The 20,771-nt window shown below is 41.9% G+C and overlaps 15 protein-coding genes and 1 pseudogene across 15 annotated transcripts; 9 read left to right on the top strand and 7 right to left on the bottom strand. All coding sequences in view use genetic code 6, as the record gives it.

The window, feature by feature from the left end:
• Window positions 1–108: 108 nt before the first annotated feature.
• SS50377_25889 (ABC transporter family protein) lies at window positions 109–318 on the top strand (the record flags this gene model as incomplete). The annotated part of the gene is made up of 1 exon (XM_067909715.1): window positions 109–318. The coding sequence occupies one exon, from the start codon at window positions 109–111 to the stop codon at window positions 316–318; it is 210 nt and encodes a 69-aa protein (XP_067762471.1).
• Window positions 319–764: 446 nt separating this feature from the next.
• Window positions 765–1,433, bottom strand: SS50377_25888 (Transmembrane domain-containing protein; the record flags this gene model as incomplete). Its single annotated transcript, XM_067909714.1, has 1 exon — window positions 765–1,433. One exon carries the CDS (start codon window positions 1,431–1,433, stop codon window positions 765–767), a length of 669 nt encoding a protein of 222 aa, XP_067762470.1.
• Window positions 1,434–2,359: 926 nt separating this feature from the next.
• On the bottom strand, window positions 2,360–3,232 carry SS50377_25887 (Alpha/beta hydrolase family protein; the record flags this gene model as incomplete). Its single annotated transcript, XM_067909713.1, has 1 exon — window positions 2,360–3,232. The coding sequence occupies one exon, from the start codon at window positions 3,230–3,232 to the stop codon at window positions 2,360–2,362; it is 873 nt and encodes a 290-aa protein (XP_067762469.1).
• Window positions 3,233–3,548: 316 nt separating this feature from the next.
• Window positions 3,549–5,027, top strand: SS50377_25886 (Katanin (p60); the record flags this gene model as incomplete). The annotated part of the gene is made up of 1 exon (XM_067909712.1): window positions 3,549–5,027. One exon carries the CDS (start codon window positions 3,549–3,551, stop codon window positions 5,025–5,027), a length of 1,479 nt encoding a protein of 492 aa, XP_067762468.1.
• Window positions 5,028–5,182: 155 nt separating this feature from the next.
• SS50377_25885 (uncharacterized protein) lies at window positions 5,183–5,500 on the top strand (the record flags this gene model as incomplete). Its single annotated transcript, XM_067909711.1, has 1 exon — window positions 5,183–5,500. One exon carries the CDS (start codon window positions 5,183–5,185, stop codon window positions 5,498–5,500), a length of 318 nt encoding a protein of 105 aa, XP_067762467.1.
• A 174-nt stretch (window positions 5,501–5,674) lies between these two features.
• On the bottom strand, window positions 5,675–6,328 carry SS50377_25884 (uncharacterized protein; the record flags this gene model as incomplete). The annotated part of the gene is made up of 1 exon (XM_067909710.1): window positions 5,675–6,328. One exon carries the CDS (start codon window positions 6,326–6,328, stop codon window positions 5,675–5,677), a length of 654 nt encoding a protein of 217 aa, XP_067762466.1.
• Window positions 6,329–6,370: 42 nt separating this feature from the next.
• SS50377_25883 (uncharacterized protein) lies at window positions 6,371–7,285 on the top strand (the record flags this gene model as incomplete). Its single annotated transcript, XM_067909709.1, has 1 exon — window positions 6,371–7,285. One exon carries the CDS (start codon window positions 6,371–6,373, stop codon window positions 7,283–7,285), a length of 915 nt encoding a protein of 304 aa, XP_067762465.1.
• Window positions 7,286–7,355: 70 nt separating this feature from the next.
• On the top strand, window positions 7,356–8,819 carry SS50377_25882 (uncharacterized protein; the record flags this gene model as incomplete). The annotated part of the gene is made up of 1 exon (XM_067909708.1): window positions 7,356–8,819. The coding sequence occupies one exon, from the start codon at window positions 7,356–7,358 to the stop codon at window positions 8,817–8,819; it is 1,464 nt and encodes a 487-aa protein (XP_067762464.1).
• Window positions 8,820–8,850: 31 nt separating this feature from the next.
• On the bottom strand, window positions 8,851–11,229 carry SS50377_25881 (Hypothetical protein; annotated as a pseudogene).
• Window positions 11,230–11,498: 269 nt separating this feature from the next.
• SS50377_25880 (Macrophage migration inhibitory factor family protein) lies at window positions 11,499–11,840 on the top strand (the record flags this gene model as incomplete). The annotated part of the gene is made up of 1 exon (XM_067909707.1): window positions 11,499–11,840. One exon carries the CDS (start codon window positions 11,499–11,501, stop codon window positions 11,838–11,840), a length of 342 nt encoding a protein of 113 aa, XP_067762463.1.
• An 83-nt stretch (window positions 11,841–11,923) lies between these two features.
• Window positions 11,924–12,202, top strand: SS50377_25879 (uncharacterized protein; the record flags this gene model as incomplete). The annotated part of the gene is made up of 1 exon (XM_067909706.1): window positions 11,924–12,202. One exon carries the CDS (start codon window positions 11,924–11,926, stop codon window positions 12,200–12,202), a length of 279 nt encoding a protein of 92 aa, XP_067762462.1.
• An 814-nt stretch (window positions 12,203–13,016) lies between these two features.
• SS50377_25878 (uncharacterized protein) lies at window positions 13,017–13,358 on the bottom strand (the record flags this gene model as incomplete). The annotated part of the gene is made up of 1 exon (XM_067909705.1): window positions 13,017–13,358. One exon carries the CDS (start codon window positions 13,356–13,358, stop codon window positions 13,017–13,019), a length of 342 nt encoding a protein of 113 aa, XP_067762461.1.
• Window positions 13,359–13,546: 188 nt separating this feature from the next.
• Window positions 13,547–14,215, top strand: SS50377_25877 (Transmembrane domain-containing protein; the record flags this gene model as incomplete). Its single annotated transcript, XM_067909704.1, has 1 exon — window positions 13,547–14,215. The coding sequence occupies one exon, from the start codon at window positions 13,547–13,549 to the stop codon at window positions 14,213–14,215; it is 669 nt and encodes a 222-aa protein (XP_067762460.1).
• Window positions 14,216–14,661: 446 nt separating this feature from the next.
• On the bottom strand, window positions 14,662–17,007 carry SS50377_25876 (ABC transporter family protein; the record flags this gene model as incomplete). Its single annotated transcript, XM_067909703.1, has 1 exon — window positions 14,662–17,007. One exon carries the CDS (start codon window positions 17,005–17,007, stop codon window positions 14,662–14,664), a length of 2,346 nt encoding a protein of 781 aa, XP_067762459.1.
• Window positions 17,008–17,394: 387 nt separating this feature from the next.
• SS50377_25875 (putative flagellar associated protein) lies at window positions 17,395–19,800 on the top strand (the record flags this gene model as incomplete). Its single annotated transcript, XM_067909702.1, has 1 exon — window positions 17,395–19,800. The coding sequence occupies one exon, from the start codon at window positions 17,395–17,397 to the stop codon at window positions 19,798–19,800; it is 2,406 nt and encodes an 801-aa protein (XP_067762458.1).
• Window positions 19,801–19,823: 23 nt separating this feature from the next.
• On the bottom strand, window positions 19,824–20,762 carry SS50377_25874 (uncharacterized protein; the record flags this gene model as incomplete). Its single annotated transcript, XM_067909701.1, has 1 exon — window positions 19,824–20,762. One exon carries the CDS (start codon window positions 20,760–20,762, stop codon window positions 19,824–19,826), a length of 939 nt encoding a protein of 312 aa, XP_067762457.1.
• Between the last annotated feature and the right edge of the window lie 9 nt (window positions 20,763–20,771).

Below are 20,771 nucleotides of genomic sequence, written 5' to 3'. Positions count from 1 at the left end.
TATATTTAGTATCGATGATATCAATTATGATTTATAAATATATAATTAAACAAATCATAATATTTATACATTGTATAAAAATAATAAGAGAAAAAACTGTTTACTTAAATGTTAAGTAAAATCAGTAAAATTATAAATACAGGTTAAACTTATAACCAACTTACGAGATAAAATATTGATATTTTTTAATTTGATAAGGATACATTAGACTAGTACCAGCAGTGCAGCGAGAGGCTGAAGGGCCTGGAGGGCGTGGTTGACTGCAGGCTCAAGCCCCCGAGCATGGACCTGCTCTTCAAGCACCTTTGCGGCGAGTGAGGCTATTCGTTTTTATTCTTTCGTTTTGGCAGAATGTGGAATATATCCAGAAGTATGCTGACACGGCATCTCAGTTTCCCTCGCGGTATACTTTATATGCTGTTGAAAAAACTGTATACATTCAGTTCGGCATAGCCTAATACGCCAAATCCCGCAGTCTCCAGAAATGGTGGCGCGGTCTTCCGCCTACGCCGGACAGGTCCGGTAGCCGTTGGGCACGCACAGGCCGAAGCCGCACAACGATATTCGCATCACTCTAACATCCAGCGTCCTAGACGGCCTCACCAGGGACAACTCCCGGCGCGTCCTGAGGCACGCCCGCGAGGTGCACCGGCTCGACTTTGAGTCCAACTGGTATGCACATCCATCCGCAGCGACCTCACCCGGGCCACCAGCCTGCTCGAGGTGGACCTCCCCGTCGATGCCTGGCGCGGCAAGTGATTTTTTCAGCACCGGAACTCCTTCTCCAGCGCGGCAGCACCCGCATACTCCACCTGCACCGCGTTCCCGCTGCCACCGGCGACCCTGTCCCCCACCAGCATGCGGCAGATCGTCAGGAAGCCGCGGTACACCACCACCGCCACCGCGAGGTAGGAGGCCAGCGCGGCGTTGGAGGCACACTTCCCGTAGCGCGCGAAGACCTCGTACTGCCGCACGGAGAAGAGCAGGTAGGCCTGCGGGAGGCAGTTCGAGAGCGTCAGCAGCACGTCCGAGCGGTCGAAGCGCAGCAGGCCCAGCTTCTGCGCGAAGAAGGCCTTCCGCGTTATCACCATCAGGAACTGCCAGTTGATGAGCACGCCGATCACGATCAGGCTGCGGGCCTCCTGGCGCTTGGAGCTGTGCACCAGGCACGACTGGTGGAGGTGTAGGGCGTCGAGCAGGCAGATGACGTTACCGAAGTACTGCAGCAGGAGTGATAGTGCGTAAATAACCGGTATCGATTTTGCGAACGGGATCCGCTTCGCGTAGACAGCCAGCAGGGCCGCCGAGATTGCTAGCACCACGATCCCGGTAGTAAGATAACGAGTGCTCCACTTGAAGTCGCCGCTGTAGAAGAACCTGTCCGCCTTGCTCGGCCAGGGCGCGCGGTGGCGGTCCGCCTTCCAGCCAATCATCTTTGGAGATTTTAATTTACACTTATTTTAGGTATAAAAACTAAAATATATTTTATAATATTACATTAATAATTTACAATTAATATATACTAATTTTTTAATAATAATGGATAGTATAGTACATCCGAACGAATATATAGTCCATGAACAGATAACTTATACACACAACTTAGATTAGTATATTAATTTTCCTTAGTAGGTCTTGTTATCGGATGTTAGAGTGATTGTAGAAAACAGACTAGTTACTTGCAAAAAGTATATCTTAAAAATTACTCGTCATCTATTTAGCATTAAAAAGCAAAGATTTAGTCAGTGAGAATTCTATCGAACAATGTATAACGGTGTTGTTCACGCTTGGAGTGCTTAGCTCATTTCTGATGTTTAAGGAATAAGTTCGCCTAGTGTGAATCTTGTTGTTGCTGTTGTTGTTAATGAACTTAGATCTTTTATCTTGAATTATTCTATTATTTACTTTTTTACTTACTAAAAGTTATCTATAGAAAAATATAATTTTTACACAAAAACATATTATTCTTTACAAATTTACATAAAATATCGTTAAACTTCGCATATATTATACATTATATACTGTTAATAACGATAAGGCTTCTTTGATAATAATCTTTTCAAATTTCAGCTTTAAAATATTGAAATTAATCTAGAATATATTTTAAAGTAATTTACATAACAAAGTATATATATTTATCTTATATTTAGGAGCAGATGTTTATTATATTATTAATTATCATTTTCTTGCTATTCTATTACTTTTTTTAATAGAAATTAAGAGATTTGCTAATGGTAGTCAGACGAATGAAATAAATATCATCACTATATAAAGATGAACTTGTTTTTTACTGTTTTTAATTAAGTTTTATTAGATGGCCTAAAAATATTAATAATTTATATAAATTAAGAAAATAGGTTCACTTTTCCAAAATAAAACTCTTGACCCGCTGTGCCAGCTAGTGAGGAATCGCTTGTGTAATTTAATGAATCGCATCATACCATGTGACTTCTCCTATCTAATTATCACACACGAATTTTTCAACCTTAGCACTATCTATATATGTATCGTCAATGCAGAGAATAAAAAGATTTCTACTGTCTTTGATATTAAGAAAAACTTCCTCTCCACCGTTAAATTCAAAATCACGAAGGTACATCAGTTGAGAATTGACGTATTTTCTATGCTTGTCTATGTGCTTTCTGTACCAGATATCATCATACTCTTGTTATTTTGGCAATTAAAACTCCAAAAGTTGGCTTGTTTTAGAAAGAATAGCCTTGAATGTAGATTTCCAACATCCCCTCAGTACTTTGTTTAATGTCTTATTTTTAGCCAACTTTATTAATGGTGAAGTTACTACCTCAATACCAGCTGGTGTTATTGCTACAAGACAGTTACCTGGGTAGAGAGATCTGAGACAAATTGCCAGATATCCTCCTAAGGAGTGCCCAACTATATGGAAATCTGTTAAGCGTTAATGAGAAATAAATGATTAGATAGCATGTAAAATAAAATCTAAAGAATAGTTTGCTAATTCTGATGAATATCCATGTCCTGGGTTATCAAGAGCGATAACGTTAAAATATTTATTTAATGCTAGAATGAATGGTGCATATGAATCCATAAACAAACCAAATCCATGCACAAATAATATAGTTGGAGTATTTTCTGAATGAAGAAAAGAGCGATAATATCTGATCTCAATTTTAGGAGAAATCTTGATAAAGTTAATCTTACTTTCATCTAGCACTTCACTATTCCAATCAACATCTTCAAATTATTTAGTCATTTTAAAATGAATGGACAATTAGTTATAATTAACAATATAATATACAAACTTTATCTAAATATATTCATTAAATATATTACAATAATTATATAATAACGCATATTTTCATATAACAGGGCAATTTTAATAAAATACAATAAAATTAAACATAGAAACGATTGTTTAACAATATATTCTAAAAAATTATTAAGACTATATGATTTTTTCTAAAACCAGAGAGTTAAAACTGATTCTTAAAAGTTATTGATTGTAAATAATATTTTAATTTATGTATAATAATAAAAATATAACTTCAAATTATCTTTCCATTGACCTAATGCAAAATTTTGATCTGTTTAGTGCTACAGTAGATAAGGCTCACTAAAAGCTTTTATCGGGATAATACGATATGACAGTTTAATTATACCTAGAATCTATTTAATATTTTGAAAAATTTAAACGTTCACTTCCTGCTGACTAAATTATTGAGTATCAGTAAATTGATGACGCCATAAGAGAAGAGCTAAAGTATGCCAAAGATATTGCAGCAGTATTTAAAAATTCTAATATCCTTAAAACTCCTCAGAAACATTCTACTTTTGACTCAGATTCAGAAGTTTATGATTAAGAGCCTCAAGTACGAAAAACACCAGTTGTCAGGCAAAGTCAGGACAGAGTTTCTAGACATAATGATATTGTAGCAACTCCCTCAAAATGGAACAGAAATGCTCCATAACCTCGTGATTACAGACCAAAGGAGTTATCTAAGCCGTCTCAGTAAGCCTCAAGAAACATCACAAAACAGCCTTCTTACGAAAAACCCTGGTAACGAAATACCCCTGCTAAGTCTTCAAAAGATGACCGCCAGGCAAAAACTGACGATGGTTTGCCTAAAAACTATGAAGGCGTCGATATTCAGTACGTCCCAACGATTCATGCACTAATGCTAAAAGAAACGCATACGTCTTACGAAGATATAGCCGGCTTGGACGACGCTAAAAAGGTGCTCACTGAGGCCATAGTGATGCCAATCAAAATGCCAACATTCTTTACGGGAAAGCGCAAACCATGGAAAGGTGTTCTCATGTTTGGCCCTCCTGGTACTGGAAAGACTTAGATTGCAAAAGCTATTGCAACAGAGGCTGGTTGCACGTTTTTTGCGCCAACTTCCTCAACGATTATGAATAAAATGGTAGGAGATAGCGAGAAAGTGGTTAAAGCATTATTTAGCATTGCGCGTTTCCATGCACCATCGATCGTATTTATCGATGAAATTGATGCATTGCTTTCATCAGGATCAGGGTCTGAAAACGACGTTTCAAAACGTATCCGTTAGGAATTTCTTACCCAAATGGAAGGTGTCACTTCTGGTCCGTTTGATATTAATACCCATGTAGTCGTTTTAGGTGCGACAAATCATCCGGAAAAGCTCGATGAAGCACTCCGTAGACGTCTTGAAAAACGTGTTTATATTCCAATGCCAGAAGAAAAAACTAGACTTTAATTACTGCAAATCTTTACAAAAGGCGAAAATATAGCACCAGCAGTTGATTTTGAAGCGATTTCTAAACGATTAGATGGCTACAATGGTAGTGATATAAGTAGTATTTGTAGTGATGCTCTTATGGAGCCATTACGAAGATTACAAGCAAAGTATAGTTTTTAGGAACTAGCAAGCAAATAGGACTAGCTTTAAGGCGAGATGTAGATTATGCCTGAAGACTTTGAAAATGCTATTTAAAAAACAAAACCTGCTGTTGCACCTGGTGATATCTAGAAATATATGGAGTTTAAAAGGGATTTTGCTGTTATCTGATCATTTATTTTAATTATTTGCTTATAATACAAGTTAAATTTTAAATAATAGTAAATTTTATTGCTCTCTAGGTTACAAATTCTAGGTTCAGCGGTGTGTATGCGATCTACACGCCAAAGGTTGGTGTGGACAAGTTTCTTGACAATGTTAGCTGCATGCCCATGTACAACCAGGAGAATTTCAAGCTGGATAAGTTTGAAACGAAAGACGTGTCAGAAGGCGTTAAGCTGAATACGCTGAGCTTGTCAGGACGGCATACCGTGGAGCTCAGGCTGATTACCGTTGCCTCCCAACTAGACGGTAAGCGGGCGGTCATCTAGTACTGCGAGGAGAACTTGAACGGTCATATTTTTGTTTAGGACGGTGAGAGCGTCCGCTTCTGGTCCCATTTCGACGTTCCTGGCGCCCCGGCGATGATATTGAACCTGGCAGCGAAGAAGAAGGCGCTGCAGCTGGCCATGCTGGACGAGTGAGCGAGGGGTGTTTTACTGACATGATTACCGTTTCACTGCTGCACGAGACTACCAGGATACCTTAGATGCACTAGGCCCGATAACTGCGACCTCTGATTCAAATTTACCTCCGGTACCTTAAAAGGTCGCACCGCTATCCGCTCCATATACCGCCGCAGTGCACCAGCGACCACCTCAGAATACGTCGCCGTTCAGTATCAGCTTTCGGGCCATGTCCTCCTCGCTGATGTCCTCCTCCAGAAACTTCATCACCACATCCTCCTTGTAAATCCTGCCCAGGCCATCCTTTTAGTCCCTAATCTTCAAATCCAGCGCCTGGTTTTGTATGTCGAGCTTCTCACTCCCCAGCTGGACCAGCTGCCTGTTATCCATCTTCGCCATCTGAATCTGCTGCGCCACCTGCCGCTCCACCTCGGACAGCGCGCCAGCCTGGCTCAGCTCTTTGTACTTCTTCACTGTCTGCGCGCTAGTGACTCGGGACTCGGCCTCAAAGACCGTCTGCCTCAATACTTTCATCTCGGCGTCGCTCTTCCGCTAAATAGCCAGCATCGCGAACTTATCGTGCTCCGCGAGCTCGGTTATGGCCTTTACCGCCTTCTACTTTAGCTGAATTTCCCGCTGCTGGTGCTGCGTCATCAGAATCTCAATCTGGTCTGTGAGGCTGAGACCCTGAGTGGCGCCGTATCGCGTTAGAACGTTTTGAACCTGGTGCATCAGCTGGCCTTGCTGCTTTAGCTGCTACTTGAGCTGCCTGTTCTCCTGGTCCAGCTCCTCGAGCAGCTCGCGCTGGGTCTGGTTCAGGAGCTGTAGATTGGTCGAATTTAGCATTTTGGAGGAAGTTGGTATGCGTATAATAAATATACGCACGAAATGGAAAGCTTGCACCAGCAGCTTAGCCTGGGCATCTCGAACGGAGTCAGCTGCACCGTTAGCATTGATGTTGCAGCTGCAGTTGTGCTTATTGAGCAGCTGATTTGTGAGTTTGCTGGCCCGTCGGCCACATTGCAGCTCGTCGTACTCTGCGATGACATTGACATCGCAGGGGCGCTGAGGGTGACTCAGAGCGTCCAAAAGGCACCGAAGGAGGCTGCAGTCGTTTCTCTGTCCAAGGAGAGCTTCTTGTTCTAGGAGCGGAGGCTTTTCCTGCGGATGAAACACGTGACTGCCATTTTTGCGATCAACGGCGTAATCGGGCGCGAAGACCTGCACCAGACCACCAATGCTGTATTTATATCGTTTACTTCGACAGGTGGTGCATCGAATGCAATCAGGCTAGGCCACCAGTCCGAGACTAGCCGGATCTACTATTACCGCCTACAGAGCCCAGCTTTAGTATTCACGCTGCTGCATAAGATACGCACTGTGTACAGTGCAAGGCGGTAGGTTATTATAGTCTCGGATGCAGTTACCGTGCACTTTGCCTTCAAGAAGCGCTGCGTTCTCAGCGAGTGCTTCACCTCGGCCATGAGCCCGAGAACACGTGCGCTGGCCCTCTAGCGGTACTTTTCGAACCATGCTCACACGCTCGTCTGCGAGGACTTGGTGCTGGAAATCTCCACATTGCAGGACGTTAACCTCATAGTGGTGGAGTATCGAGAGGACCGCCTGCTCCATGATACCTTAAACCGCATCTAGCAGCTCAACTTCAGGGGGGACCTCGTGGTTTTTAGCTCTGAGCGCGCGCTGGCCATGCCTGGGACAGTGGAGCTGGACACGTCGTTCCGATAGTAGCGTTTGGGAACAGTTGGGATCAAACAGCCGAGGCGCGATGCCTGCGACCTATGATTAATACTAAAGAATACCTTCTACATTTCGGTTTTTCTGGAAAAGTATTTCCATGACTAACGTATTTATAATGAATGCACTAAATGTTTAAATGCTGATGCTCTGCTACTTTCATCGAATCATGTCCCCGCTGGTGATTTCGCAGAACCATGCACAAATAGATGTGCTGATCTGTAACAAAAACCAGTCGTCTAAGGAGATTGCGATTAAACTTACGGTTGGGCATCGCTTCGTATTCACAATAGCACACTCCGACTCTGATACCGTATAAACTCTGGTATTTGACCTGCGCAACCACTATGTATCCAGTATTAACTACGCCTTGCTGCAGTTCGAAGTGTTTGGGACGCCGCTGTTGATTGAGAAAATAAAAGTCGTGGACGACACAGTCCAGACCTGCATCAAACTAGCACGGCTTGGAATCGACATCAAAGATGGCGTGATAGCCCTCCTTTACGACGACAACCAGTGCAAGGACGTGATCGCACTAATGAAGTTTACAGTGCACTTTCGCACAGATGACGGTAACTATTCGCATCTAATGTACTCCCGGGACTAGCTAAACCAAACCAGTCGCAAGAGTATCAACTGCAGCGTCGCTGGAAAGTACGATCCTAGCTAGGTAGAGCAGGCCTTCTTCAATTGCTGCGGCAACAACCTACAATGCTTCTAGATGCTGCGGGATAAATTCTAACTCAAGTCCAACTCCGCAAACATAACAGTGCACTTTGCTATAAATAACTTCGAGACCATTCAGCGATACCATAATGTCTACGTGGACTCGGTGCAGCACGCGGAGGTAATATCCGAAATAGCACTGGACTATGACGAAGTCAAAGCTTTGTTGTTACTATTTTATGAGGATTTCCTGCCAAGTTATATTAACAAAGTCGAAATGTAGATTCAGATCGACGAGTATTTTTTCGTATTGCAGGCCGATGGCATTTCCATGGGATACTCAACATCGTGCGCAGTCGAGACCACTTACAACAGCTACTCTCTGTGCAGCATGAATATCATGAAGGCGAATGAGATCGTCCAGCAAAACACCCTGAGAGAGTTTCCGATTACCCTATTTCTGCGGAACAACGAGACCAATATCCTTTTTCGAAAGGTAAGCTACAACAACACGATTAACAGCTTCGAGAATAGAATCGACGTGGCGAACTACTTCCGCGGCGGCTACTTCTACTTTGTGTTCAATGCCAACATGGGCCTGGACATAGAGGCGGAGATTCATATTCCAGGGCGCCCGATGCTGAAGGCCCGCCTAGAGGCGTCGGAGCTGTATGTGTACCGCTGGAAATTCTAGGACTACAAGCAGTTTACCGGCCAAACCGTGGACTTCTTCCTGTTTATGGAAAACGAGCACAACGCCGGCAAGACACAGTTTCTCTACTCGGTCCAGATTTACTAGCAGACCATTACGTGGTAAGTCAATTTACTCATTTCTGCCGTTTGCTTCGGCCTGTGTTTGCTGTTTCTAGGGGAGAAGTACAGCGACGTAGACGAGGAGCAGTTCAGCATAAGCTGAACGGCAATATTGCGTGAACATAACATCCCCCTCACTTGAACTCCTGAAGCTTGTAAATGCCCCACTTTTCGTTCTTGCTGTTCATCTTCAGAATAAGGGCGTTCGCGGCGGCCTTGTTAAACCCGCCCACCTTGTTGAGGGAGTTCAGCAGGTAGAGCATCTTCTGCTGGGAGTTTTGGCAGTTCTTGGTTATCTCGTACACGCTCTCAAGCACGAACAGGGCGATGGAGGGGAAGTAGGACTTGATCGGCGGCTGGTTCTCCTTCAGGCTGTTGTTGAAGTCCAACATCTTGTCCTGCTTCTCGATGTCTATCAGCAGCTTTCTCTGCGCGTAGAAGTATGCCCTCGCGCCAAGCGAGGCGTGGTTGTTGTATCCAAACATGTCGAACGCGCAGAAGCCTATGGAGAACTGGGACTCCTGGAAGATCATCTTGAACAGCCCGACCACGCTCTTGATGTCATCCCACGCGGAGAACAGCTGAACTAATTCTTTCATCTTTTCGGCCAGAATACCCTTCTGTTTATCCTGGAAGCCGGTCTTCCCGACGAAGATGACCTCGAAGAAAGCGATAGCGTCGTCCTCAAACTTGGTCGTGCACTTGCTCGCAAAGGCGGGGAAGTCGGGCTGGTTAAAGTACGAGTAGGACTGCTGTGCGAAGATTTTGTAGATATCCGTCATGCCGTGGATGGCGAAGTAACTTTTATTCGCGATATCCCTCTTCGCTGCCTCCACCTCGCTATCGGAAAACACGCCGTCGTACTCCTCGAAGACCTGCAGATAGGCCTTCGCGATGACAAAATGAATGAAGCTGAAAATGAACTCGCGGGAGTTGGCTGCGTTGAACAGGCTGTACACGTAGAACTCAGTTTTCAGACAGAAATCTATGGCCATGTCGAAAAGGGCCTCGTTGCTATTGGTGCTATTGTAGCTATCGGCGAAGGCCGTCAGGATCTGCTCGAGCACATATTTCTCCGCACCCTTCGAGCACTTGATCTTCTGCAGGAGCTGGAACTTGTCCTTCAGGAGCTTCGCCTGCTGGTTATTCTCGAACACCTTCTGTATGAAAACGGCGAAGCATTGGCTGTTCTCGATCCTATCAACGATCTGCTCGTCGGTGCTGACATTGAGCATGCCCTTCACTACATGAAGGAGGCCACAAGTGTTCCAAATTTGCAAAATCTCTGAAAAGGGCTGCTTCTCCATGCTAATCTTTTGGCGGTTGCTCTGAACCACCTTGGTGTCAACACTGGTATCTAGGCAGCACTTGATTTTGTAAATGACCAGGGAGTCCACGATGTCGGTGTTCAGCTGCTGGATGTACGCCCGGTACGCCTCGATGCGCAGGCGGGACATGAGTTCCGGGGAGTCTTTGTGCACGGCCTTATTTACCTGGTCGAAGATAAGGATGGAGAGCACCAGGTACTCGGACTTCTCGCGCGTGGTCTTGGAGAGCAGCGTTTTAACGATATCCGCCTTCACGCCCTCAAAGGTAGCCTCAGTGGCCGCGGCGAGTTTACTCAGCACCAGCTTGTCCTGCGTGTCCTTTCTCAGGTCGCGGAGAAGCACCTTGACGAGCGAATCGGTCACGAAGTCCTTGCTGCACAGGTTGCTGCTCAGCAGGTAGAGCTGCGCGATGAGCAGAGCGCACCCCTTGAAGTGGAGGTCGTAGTTGCTGTTGAACTGCATGATGGCCTGCGGGTCGGCCTTGGGCGGTGGCCTGTACTGGGAGAGCGGGGTCTTGTAGGTCTCGATCTCCTTGGCTATGTTCGCCTTGACCGTCTTTTCGAAGACGTCGAGCGCGCTTACCGAGTGGGCATGCTTGTGCTGAAGCACCACGTAGTGAATGAGCCGCCCGTAGAGGTTAATGAACTTGTGCTCCAGCGCCGCCTTGTCGTACAGCTGCACGAGCATACCGGTCAGGCACTCCTCGAAGTCGGCGAGCTTGAGCCCGTCGAGCAGCTCCGCCGCACTCTTGCGCATGAGCTCGAACTGGTTCATGCTGTACTTGTTCAGCATCTCCTTCACCTGCCTGTTGAAGCTGTCCACCGGCTGCTCATTCCGCTTGACGCCCAGAATCTTGTTCTTGAGCCTGTCGGGAATCACACCGGCCTTCCGCGCGGACATGTACTGTTTGGGGTCTTCCTGCTTGCTCAGGTCGTAGTAGTGCTCGAAGGTCTCCATGTCCGCTCCCTGGGGCGGGTTTTCGCGCTTCTCGGTTTCGACGCGAAACTCGCACACCTTCAGCAGGACGTCGAACTTTTCGTCAAACTGCTCGAAGCTCTGGGGGCTGAACTCGAAGAGCGCTGCGGCATCTCGAAAGAGGTTCAGGTCGTCCACGGGGTACCGGTCGATGATGCTGTGGATCTTGAACTGGGGGTTGTCCTGCTTTTACGACTTCATGGAGGCTTCTATATTGGGGAGCTGCTTATTTGGTGTAATAGGTTTTATATTTTTAAGTTTGAAATAAATGTTAAAAACAGGAAATCAACGATTGATAATAATACATATTTTAGTCAATTATTTTATATATTATTTAAAAAAATGAATTTTAATTCAATTTATCGCTTCTAATAAGATCTTTTCATTTAACGATTCACTACTATATACTAAGTTTCAAATAAAAGATTATTATGTATAATAATCTTTTATCATCTTCTCCAAATCTCCCTTCCTATCCAATGCCATATATACAAATTGAATCTAACATATAGCCAAAAGACCAAAAAGCATTCGTAGATAAGATTACCAACGCAGTTTCCAAAGCTACTGACGTTGCTGTGGAGAGGTACATGACTTCCTTCAAGATTGCAGAAATGTCGCTGTCAGGTAGCGCAGCTCCATGCGCAGGTATTATTTTGAATGCAATATCTTCTATTTCACCTGAGAAAAATAAGCTCACCATGGGTGTTATTTGCAGCGTTTTCGATGCTGAAATGGGTATCGGTAAAGATCGTATTTACGTTGTTTTCAATGAAATTAGCGGTCAAAACTGGGGTCTGAGAGGGACCACAAAAGATTGAAATATATTAATTTTAATATTACATTCTAAATTATAATAATAAGTTATTATATTTAAAAATTATATATTTATTTCCGCATTTAAATGCCTGAACCTAATATCAAAAACGCAGTTCACTAAGACATGATCTGGAGAGATACTATTATCACTGAACATAAGTGCAAGCAAAGATTTAACAATAAGAACGATATAGTATATACACCTCCTGCAGAAGACAAAAACAAGGATTAAAGAGTTGCAATTATTGGCCCTTAAAAACATATGTATCATCCTCGTATTTTGACTGATATAAATTTAGAAGACCTTGAAGAAGGACTGTTTAGGCCTGATTAATACTTAAAAGGTAAAAATGGATTGAAGTGAGGTTTAAATTGAGTTAGTGTAGTTATTATATAATCTATAATATTTATTACTTACTTCTATGATTCATTATTGATTTTGTGGAAAACATAAAAATAAAAGCATATCATTAGAGAACATAGTGTTCAAAGTAAACATTTGAGCGTTATACCAGAAATTTTTAGAATTATTTATCCACAAGTTTGTCAAGTCCAATAAATGAAAATACAAATAGGATTATTTAAAAAATTAAATTCGTAAACTTAAATACCTGAGTATTTTAATCATTAATAAACGTGTAAGAAGGTGTTAACAATTATGTAAATAAGCCTGATTGATAACTAGTATCATAAAGTTCGTGTTTAGGTTATTCATCGTTCATTTATTAAATGTTGGCTTACTTTATTGTAAATAGTATAAATATGATATTAAGTTAGAATAAATGTTCTCTATTTACATTTTGAATCTATACTAAAATCTACAATTAGGAATAATATTAAATAATATGCTTATAAATATTTCAGATTGTTATTTGTTTGTGATTCTTAACTAAATCTCCAGATTAATAATTATCATATCCATATATCCAATTATTGTGCATGATTATTATCTACAAATTTATATTTTATGGATCTTTGTTCTGTAGAAATTTACTTAATTTTATTAATTATAATAAGTGAAAGTTATATATTTATTCTATGTTCATTATAATCTAATGCGTACGTACGAATAATTTCAGCATATTATAAAAAGTCTACGTCAATCTAAATTAGGTTCTGTTATATGATATAGATGATGTATCTTTATTATTATGTATATCCAAAAATTCAAAATATCATCATTCAGAAGCAACAAGACAAACACCACATAATGTTTCTTAACGCAAAACAGAGCTGATTAAAGCAAGCTAGACATGCACATGCTCCCATTAAGCATGCACAGCATCCATCTTATTTTTAAGTTTGATTAGAAACAGGTTATACCATTATAACTTATGGCTATACTGGTTACGCTTGTTAGGGCTGTTATTAATTTTAGACTTAAGATTATAATAAAGCAGGCTATGGAGGACTTTACGCAGGGGCATACGTTGATAATTCTGGAGTTGTAAGTTACTAAGCTGCATTCTCATAGGGGTTTTAAGAATTAGTAGGATTTAAGACCATTGCTGGGTCGGCATCTGGTGGCAGAATAGTATCCATTTGTAGAGAATTTTTCTTTGTTTATATTATATCGTAATATTTATTTAAAAAAGAGTATAAATTTTATTGCCATTTATTACATATAATATATTTAATAAAAATAAATATTAATAATCTATATATAATAAATTATTATTATATTTAGTGTAAATTAAAATCTCCAAAGATGATTGGCTGGAAGGCGGACCGCCACCGCGCGCCCTGGCCGAGCAAGGCGGACAGGTTCTTCTACAGCGGCGACTTCAAGTGGAGCACTCGTTATCTTACTACCGGGATCGTGGTGCTAGCAATCTCGGCGGCCCTGCTGGCTGTCTACGCGAAGCGGATCCCGTTCGCAAAATCGATACCGGTTATTTACGCACTATCACTCCTGCTGCAGTACTTCGGTAACGTCATCTGCCTGCTCGACGCCCTACACCTCCACCAGTCGTGCCTGGTGCACAGCTCCAAGCGCCAGGAGGCCCGCAGCCTGATCGTGATCGGCGTGCTCATCAACTGGCAGTTCCTGATGGTGATAACGCGGAAGGCCTTCTTCGCGCAGAAGCTGGGCCTGCTGCGCTTCGACCGCTCGGACGTGCTGCTGACGCTCTCGAACTGCCTCCCGCAGGCCTACCTGCTCTTCTCCGTGCGGCAGTACGAGGTCTTCGCGCGCTACGGGAAGTGTGCCTCCAACGCCGCGCTGGCCTCCTACCTCGCGGTGGCGGTGGTGGTGTACCGCGGCTTCCTGACGATCTGCCGCATGCTGGTGGGGGACAGGGTCGCCGGTGGCAGCGGGAACGCGGTGCAGGTGGAGTATGCGGGTGCTGCCGCGCTGGAGAAGGAGTTCCGGTGCTGAAAAAATCACTTGCCGCGCCAGGCATCGACGGGGAGGTCCACCTCGAGCAGGCTGGTGGCCCGGGTGAGGTCGCTGCGGATGGATGTGCATACCAGTTGGACTCAAAGTCGAGCCGGTGCACCTCGCGGGCGTGCCTCAGGACGCGCCGGGAGTTGTCCCTGGTGAGGCCGTCTAGGGCGCTGGATGTTAGAGTGATGCGAATATCGTTGTGCGGCTTCGGCCTGTGCGTGCCCAGCGGTTACCGGACCTGTCCGGCGTAGGCGGAAGACCGCACCACCATTTCTGGAGACTGCGGGATTTGGCGTATTAGGCTATGCCGAACTGAATGTATACAGTTTTTTCAACCGCATATAAAGTATACCGCGAGGGGAACTGATATGCCGTGTCAGCATACTTCTGGATATATCCCACATTCTGCCAAAACGAAAGAATAAAAACGAATAGCCTCACTCGCCGCAAAGGTGCTTGAAGAGCAGGTCCATGCTCGGGGGCTTGAGCCTGCAGTCAACCACGCCCTCCAGACCCTTCAGCCTCTCGCTGCACTGCTGGTATTCATTGAGGTTCTGAATTTCGCATGAGAACCTACCAAATCCTAAATCATTAATAGTACGTTGGCATTTCTCCTCTAAAAGTTAAATATCAGTATTATCTTCAATAAAGATTTCTAAAGTGTATTTCACATTATTTTTAGTATATAATGATTCAATATTGCCTTCTTCAATGATCTAACCTTTGGATATAAATATAATTCGAGTAGAAAGTTTTTCAGCTTCATGGAGATCATGCGTAGCCATAAGAACACATTTTTAAGATTACACAACTTTGTGAATAAGCATCTTAGAAACAGGATCTACACCAGATGAAACTTCATCAAGAATTAATATATCAGGGTTAACTGCAAGTGCCATACCTAAACAAAGTCTTCTTTTCATACCAAAAGAAAGATCCTTTGAAAGACGGTTTGGAAAATCTTCAAGACCTACCTTCTAAAGAACTTTAATAGTTTCGCTAAATTTTTTACCTGATACCAAAAGAACTAATTATATATGATTTTCAACGGTAAGAGTATTCCATAAGGTATTATATTAACTAACAAATCCAATGACTCCATCTTTTTTGAGCGAACCTTTGAATTTTCTTTCTATTCCATTAATAACGTGTAATAAAGTTGACTTACCAGCAGCAGCGTTACCCAAAATAAATATCTTTTCATCCTTTTAAACAGTGAAATTAATATCAGATAAAGCAGTACATGTTTTACTATATGTCTTAGTTAATTATTCTATTTCAATTACATTATCAGTAGCAATTTCAGATTTCTTTTTAGTAAATTTAATAAGGTCAAGCTAAATAGCCAATATTCCACACGCTAATAACATCATCCATAAGGAATCAATACCTAGCCATCTTAACTCATTAAATGCGACTCCTTAAACGCTAAACCCCTCTGAAACTCCTAAAGAACATAGAGCTACTCCGATAGCTACATTAATAAGTCTAAGGAAATATCCTACAAATTCAATTGAAAATGGTATTTCACGAGATTATAATTCTGATAACGATCTATGCACATCTGCTACTTTAATTGCTGTTGATGCAAGAGGAGCCAAAATAATCATGGTCAAGATAGCCAATAAACCAATAATATATGTCGCAGTTACGATAGGTTATGTAGTAGGTAATGATGGATTTCTGATATTAGGAGTAACTGAAATAGCAATTAATAGAGATACTGGAATAATTGATAAAGTAAGTACAAAAATAGGTAAGAATCCTAACTTAAATGCAACCTCAGAATAAGAAGGTATAGAGAATAAAACTCCCATACAATACAGAACAAATGGCTAAGCAGTAGCAATAAGTAATGAAATTACGAACCATGATGCGATTCTAGCAACTACTGATACAGATAAAAATGCATATAAGGACGTACAAGGATGAGATAAATCATCAAGTAATATTGTAGTTAACAATAATAATACAGATGTCATAGACAAGGTAGAAAGCATACCAATAAAATAGGTAATAGGTTAATAACCATTGTATGGTTCATTTGGCCAGGCCTAAACTGTGAATTTGGGATGTACTTCGACTCCGTTATATGCTTTATGGTATGCTGAAAATAAGTTTTCAGAAAATGGAATTAAATAATCAGTTTACATATCAACTAATCTAAATGTCATAGCTGGAGTTAACTTAGCACCATATCTCATTAAGCTATGGTGAAGTATATACTATACTTTACCCAAATTTCTTCTTAAGCTAAAGGCAGCTATTGTATCAGTACCTCTGGAAATATCTGAAATTCCTTACTTAAATAAAGTATAATTGTCATATTTAACTAATCTTGTGGCATTTACTAATTCAGCATAAATCTCAATCATTTTAGTTGCATTTGCTACCATATGTGTATCCAACTTACTATCGATGAAATATGATAAATCAACGCATGGTTTCAGTAAATAATCATAAGGAACTGTATCACAAGTAGGCATTTTTGTAGGGATGACTCTGTCAAAATTTAAATTCTATTTTTGAGCAATGTTAACAATTTCTGAATTTCTAAAAATGAGCTACTATATAATAGCCATAGAACCAACTAGGAAAATGGGAACAATAAAGATTACACCATATGCAGTAGGAGACTTGGTTAAAAAAAGAGATTGACGATAAAGACACGTCAAAAATTAACGGTAAAATGGAGGGCATTAATTATTATGTTTTTTAGCCTTTTGCTATGCAGATGGGAAATTTGTCTGAGAACGAACGCCTTTTGGAGTTCGAAGCTACATAATTTGTGAAGTGGTAAAAGAATTAATGATTTATAATTATATAATTTATTATAATTAGAAGTACAGGTTAAAAAAGAAAAGAGTTAAACTGTTTATTTAATAAATCTTATCTCAGATTAAATATCGTTTAAATCAAGAATGTGTTTATTAGTTAAGGTATTGAATTTTTAAGTGATCATTATTGCTAGGATATGGATTATTATCAATGTTAATCACGAAAATCTAGTGAATAGAAAAATCGAATTATTTTATTGAGTATATACTGTTATAGTAATACAAAACAATTATATGCAACTTATATATAGTATTATTCAATATAACTTTTTTAAGTAATTTATTAATTTTCAAATATAATATAATATGCTCATCTTTTCTAAAATTTCCGCAATGGAGAAGCTTCAGCCATCGAGTAACAAAAAGGATTAACCCTCTATTCAAAAAGTATTGCAAGATATCTGGAGACCTTTAGAGGTAGATTTGCCGCTTTTTGCTGACGATTCAAACACAGCACTTTACGATAATTTGAAAACGAAATCAACCAAAATATCAACCCTTCTAGACACACTCATCAAGTTGGAGTCATACGTTATTACCATCGAAAACCACTAGCACGATGTAACTTCTGAACTCAAAAATGCTCAGTCACTTCTAGACGGAAGAAAGCGCGAAACTGACGCCGAGGAGCACATGATCAAGCTAATTGAGCGCGATATAGGAAGAATGAAAGAAAAGACAAAACAATTTGAGACACGGCACATCGAGCTGGAGGACAGGAGATAGTCGTAATAGACAAACCTCTTGAAGTAGCATGCCAAGCTAGCAGAATTGGGCAGGGAGAACTAGTGGCTCTTGGACGAATAGCAGGAGTGGAAATTGGCTCAAGAGTAGAAGGCCGACGACAGCTTCGCACTCGAGAAGTACAAAGCAATTGATGATAAATAGCTTTAGGAACTGTTAAAGTAGATTAAGAGATAGGAAACTATTGTTAACAGCCTACAGAATTAGCTAGATAACGAGACACAGGAAACTCAAAATGCTTAATTAGCTCTGAACAAATCTGCCTTTTAATTTAAAAAGCTTTAGGAGGATAGGGAATTGCTAACAAATAATTATCAGTCAGCCCTAGAGCAGTTAGAAGGAATTGAAAAATACTCTGATAACACATAACAGTTACTGCAATAAAGGAAATTTGAAGTTGAGGATTTAAAAGCCTAAGATAGACAGTTATCAGCTGAAATCGAAGGTTATAACAAAGAAAGCGTGAACGCCGATCATGAATTGGAAGCAATTGAAAGAGAGTGTTAATTATCTCAAGAATAAGTTAATATTTTACTTAAAAATCTTGCTAATTTAGAAGGTGAGGTTTTAGTAGTAAAAGGTGCATTAAATAACACGGAAAAGACAATTACGAGGCAAACTACTATAAGAAATGAACTTTCGAATGCTCTTAATGCTAGAAAAGCCAATCTGCTTGAGATTATTTAACGAAATGACATCTTATCCTAAGTTCAAGATATCATGGACAATAAAAACATGGATCTCAACGAAAGAACGTAAGCTACAATATAATTAGTAGAAGATGTGAAATCAGATCATGCTTATAACAAAAGGCTCCTTGAGGCCGAGCAATTAAAATTGTAACACGCTGGAAAACGTTTATTTGATCTAAAAGATCAGGAATCAACCTTAAAATCAAATATTTCTTCATATTAAGCTGGTCTAAAAGGCCTAGAATCTCGTATTTTAAACATGGAAAATCAACTTTAGCAATAACGTCGTCACATTTATAATGCAGATTTCTAAATTTAAGCATTGACACGTAAACTTTCGCATGTTAGAGGTGATATTTCAGCTGAAGAACAACTTGTTCTCAAAAAGAACATAGACGGCTTATAATACTAATTAGAGAAGGAAAACCAGGGAATAAAGCTTGTGAAGCAATAAACAGGATCAGTTCTTGCCGAAATCGGCCGCGTGAAGCGCCAACTCACCGAAGTTCAAACATAGAAATCCCGCGTTCTGAACCAGCTAAACGAGCTAGTTTTGTCCTCTCAAACACAAACTATTTCGGTTCAAAAAACAACTGAAGAACGCCAGGAATCTCTTCTTTTGATGGACTAGTTGAAGATCACAAGGGAGCGTATTTTACAGAATTTGACAGAAAAAACCGCAATTTCTTTTGGTCTCGAAAATCGTTCAGAACAGCTCCAAATCTCCTCAAACTTGAAGATCTAACAGCTCTATGCTGCAAGATCGATCCTGCAGAACGAGCTGCGCCTGCTCCAAAACGACCTGCACACGACAAAAATGGAGCTCAAATCGCGCAAAATCGCTACCTCGAAACTCGAAGCGCGCTGCTTTGTGGTCTCGCGGCGCGTGGCGGCGCTCGCTGCGCAGGCCCAGAATTCGACCGAGGAAGTGGACCCAAAAACTGCTCAGGCGGAGGCGATTATCGGCTTCGGGAAGCGCCGGGCTGACCTTTTCCAGCAGAAAGAGGTCTTCCAGCAGCAGCGCAAAAAGCTCGAAAGCGAGGTCAACGGGCTCGCGCAGGCGCTGGATGCGCTCAGATCGTCGAATTCGAACATCCGGCAGCTCGGGCGGCCCGCCAGCGCCGCCGGCGGCGAGCGGCTGAAAGCGGCGAAAAACGAGCTCGCGGGGGTCGAAAGCGAGGTGCTTTATTGCATCACGAGCAACAGGAAGGTGATAAAGGAGATCGACGAAATCCAGAGGATTAACGAGGAGCTGAAGGCGCAGGTTGACGAGATCGCAGAGAGGCTGAACGGCGATTACTGAGGTTTTAAGTGATACTTCGATTTTCACTCTTGCACGGCCTTCTCGACGAGCGCGTCGTGGTGCTTGCTGCTGTAATAGAAAAAGTTGGACTCGATGATGTCGCCCAGAACGAACTGGATGTAAACTCTCATACCGCCTCTGGGCCACTGCTCGATTTTCATTGATTTGAGCTTGAGAACGTTGATCTCGAACGTTTTCGTCTCGCCTTCACTGAATGCAACTTAGGTGATGTTTTCAGGCAAGGGGGCGTCGAAAACGAGGTTGCGGGCCGCTCCCATTGAACTGAGCTTGAGAATGAGCGACTGCTCAATCAAAACGCTGCCGTCTTTGTCCTAAAACAAAGCATTGCACGTTTGGGCTGGCCCGTTATTGGTAATGGCAACGGTGAACAAGCCATCACCATAGGTGTTCTGGTACTCAACATGAACTTCAGGTTTGACCTATTCAACCTTCATCGAGAAGTTCTGGAGTTTGAAGGATGGACGGCCAGATTTTGGGCAAATAACTGCGTTTTCTAAGTTGATTTTGGCGTCAAACTGCTGAGTGAAGGGGGATGCTCCATTTTACCATCCAGGGGGGTTAGCCTCGGCAATTTTTTGCGCTTCCTCGAAAGTCATTTTGAGCTGATGATTGAAGGAAAAGTGATCGTCTTGAACGTGACCTAACAGCACTAAAAGCTCGCCAACAATAGGCTTCTCAAAACCTACAATGATGAGCTTCAAGTCATCGGTTTAAGGCAGGGTTCCACGGATTTACTGTACGTTAGAAATAGCTATTTTATAGTGGCACTGGGGAGGCATAGACCTGGTGGCTATTCCTTCCTAGAATGAGTCAATTTGCGCAGCGATGATAAACTACGCAGATTAGATTAAATCAGATGCTGAGATTGGTGCGGCCTAATCCATCATCATGGGACCTCTTCCAGGCATTCTTCCAGGCATACCAGCAAAACCAGCTTACATTTAATGGAG

The sequence above is a fragment of the Spironucleus salmonicida genome, chromosome 6 (assembly GCF_000497125.1).
Source record: "Spironucleus salmonicida strain ATCC 50377 chromosome 6, whole genome shotgun sequence".
In the NCBI taxonomy this organism is placed as follows: domain Eukaryota; phylum Fornicata; order Diplomonadida; family Hexamitidae; genus Spironucleus; species Spironucleus salmonicida.
This window is presented reverse-complemented; position numbering and strand designations above follow the sequence as displayed.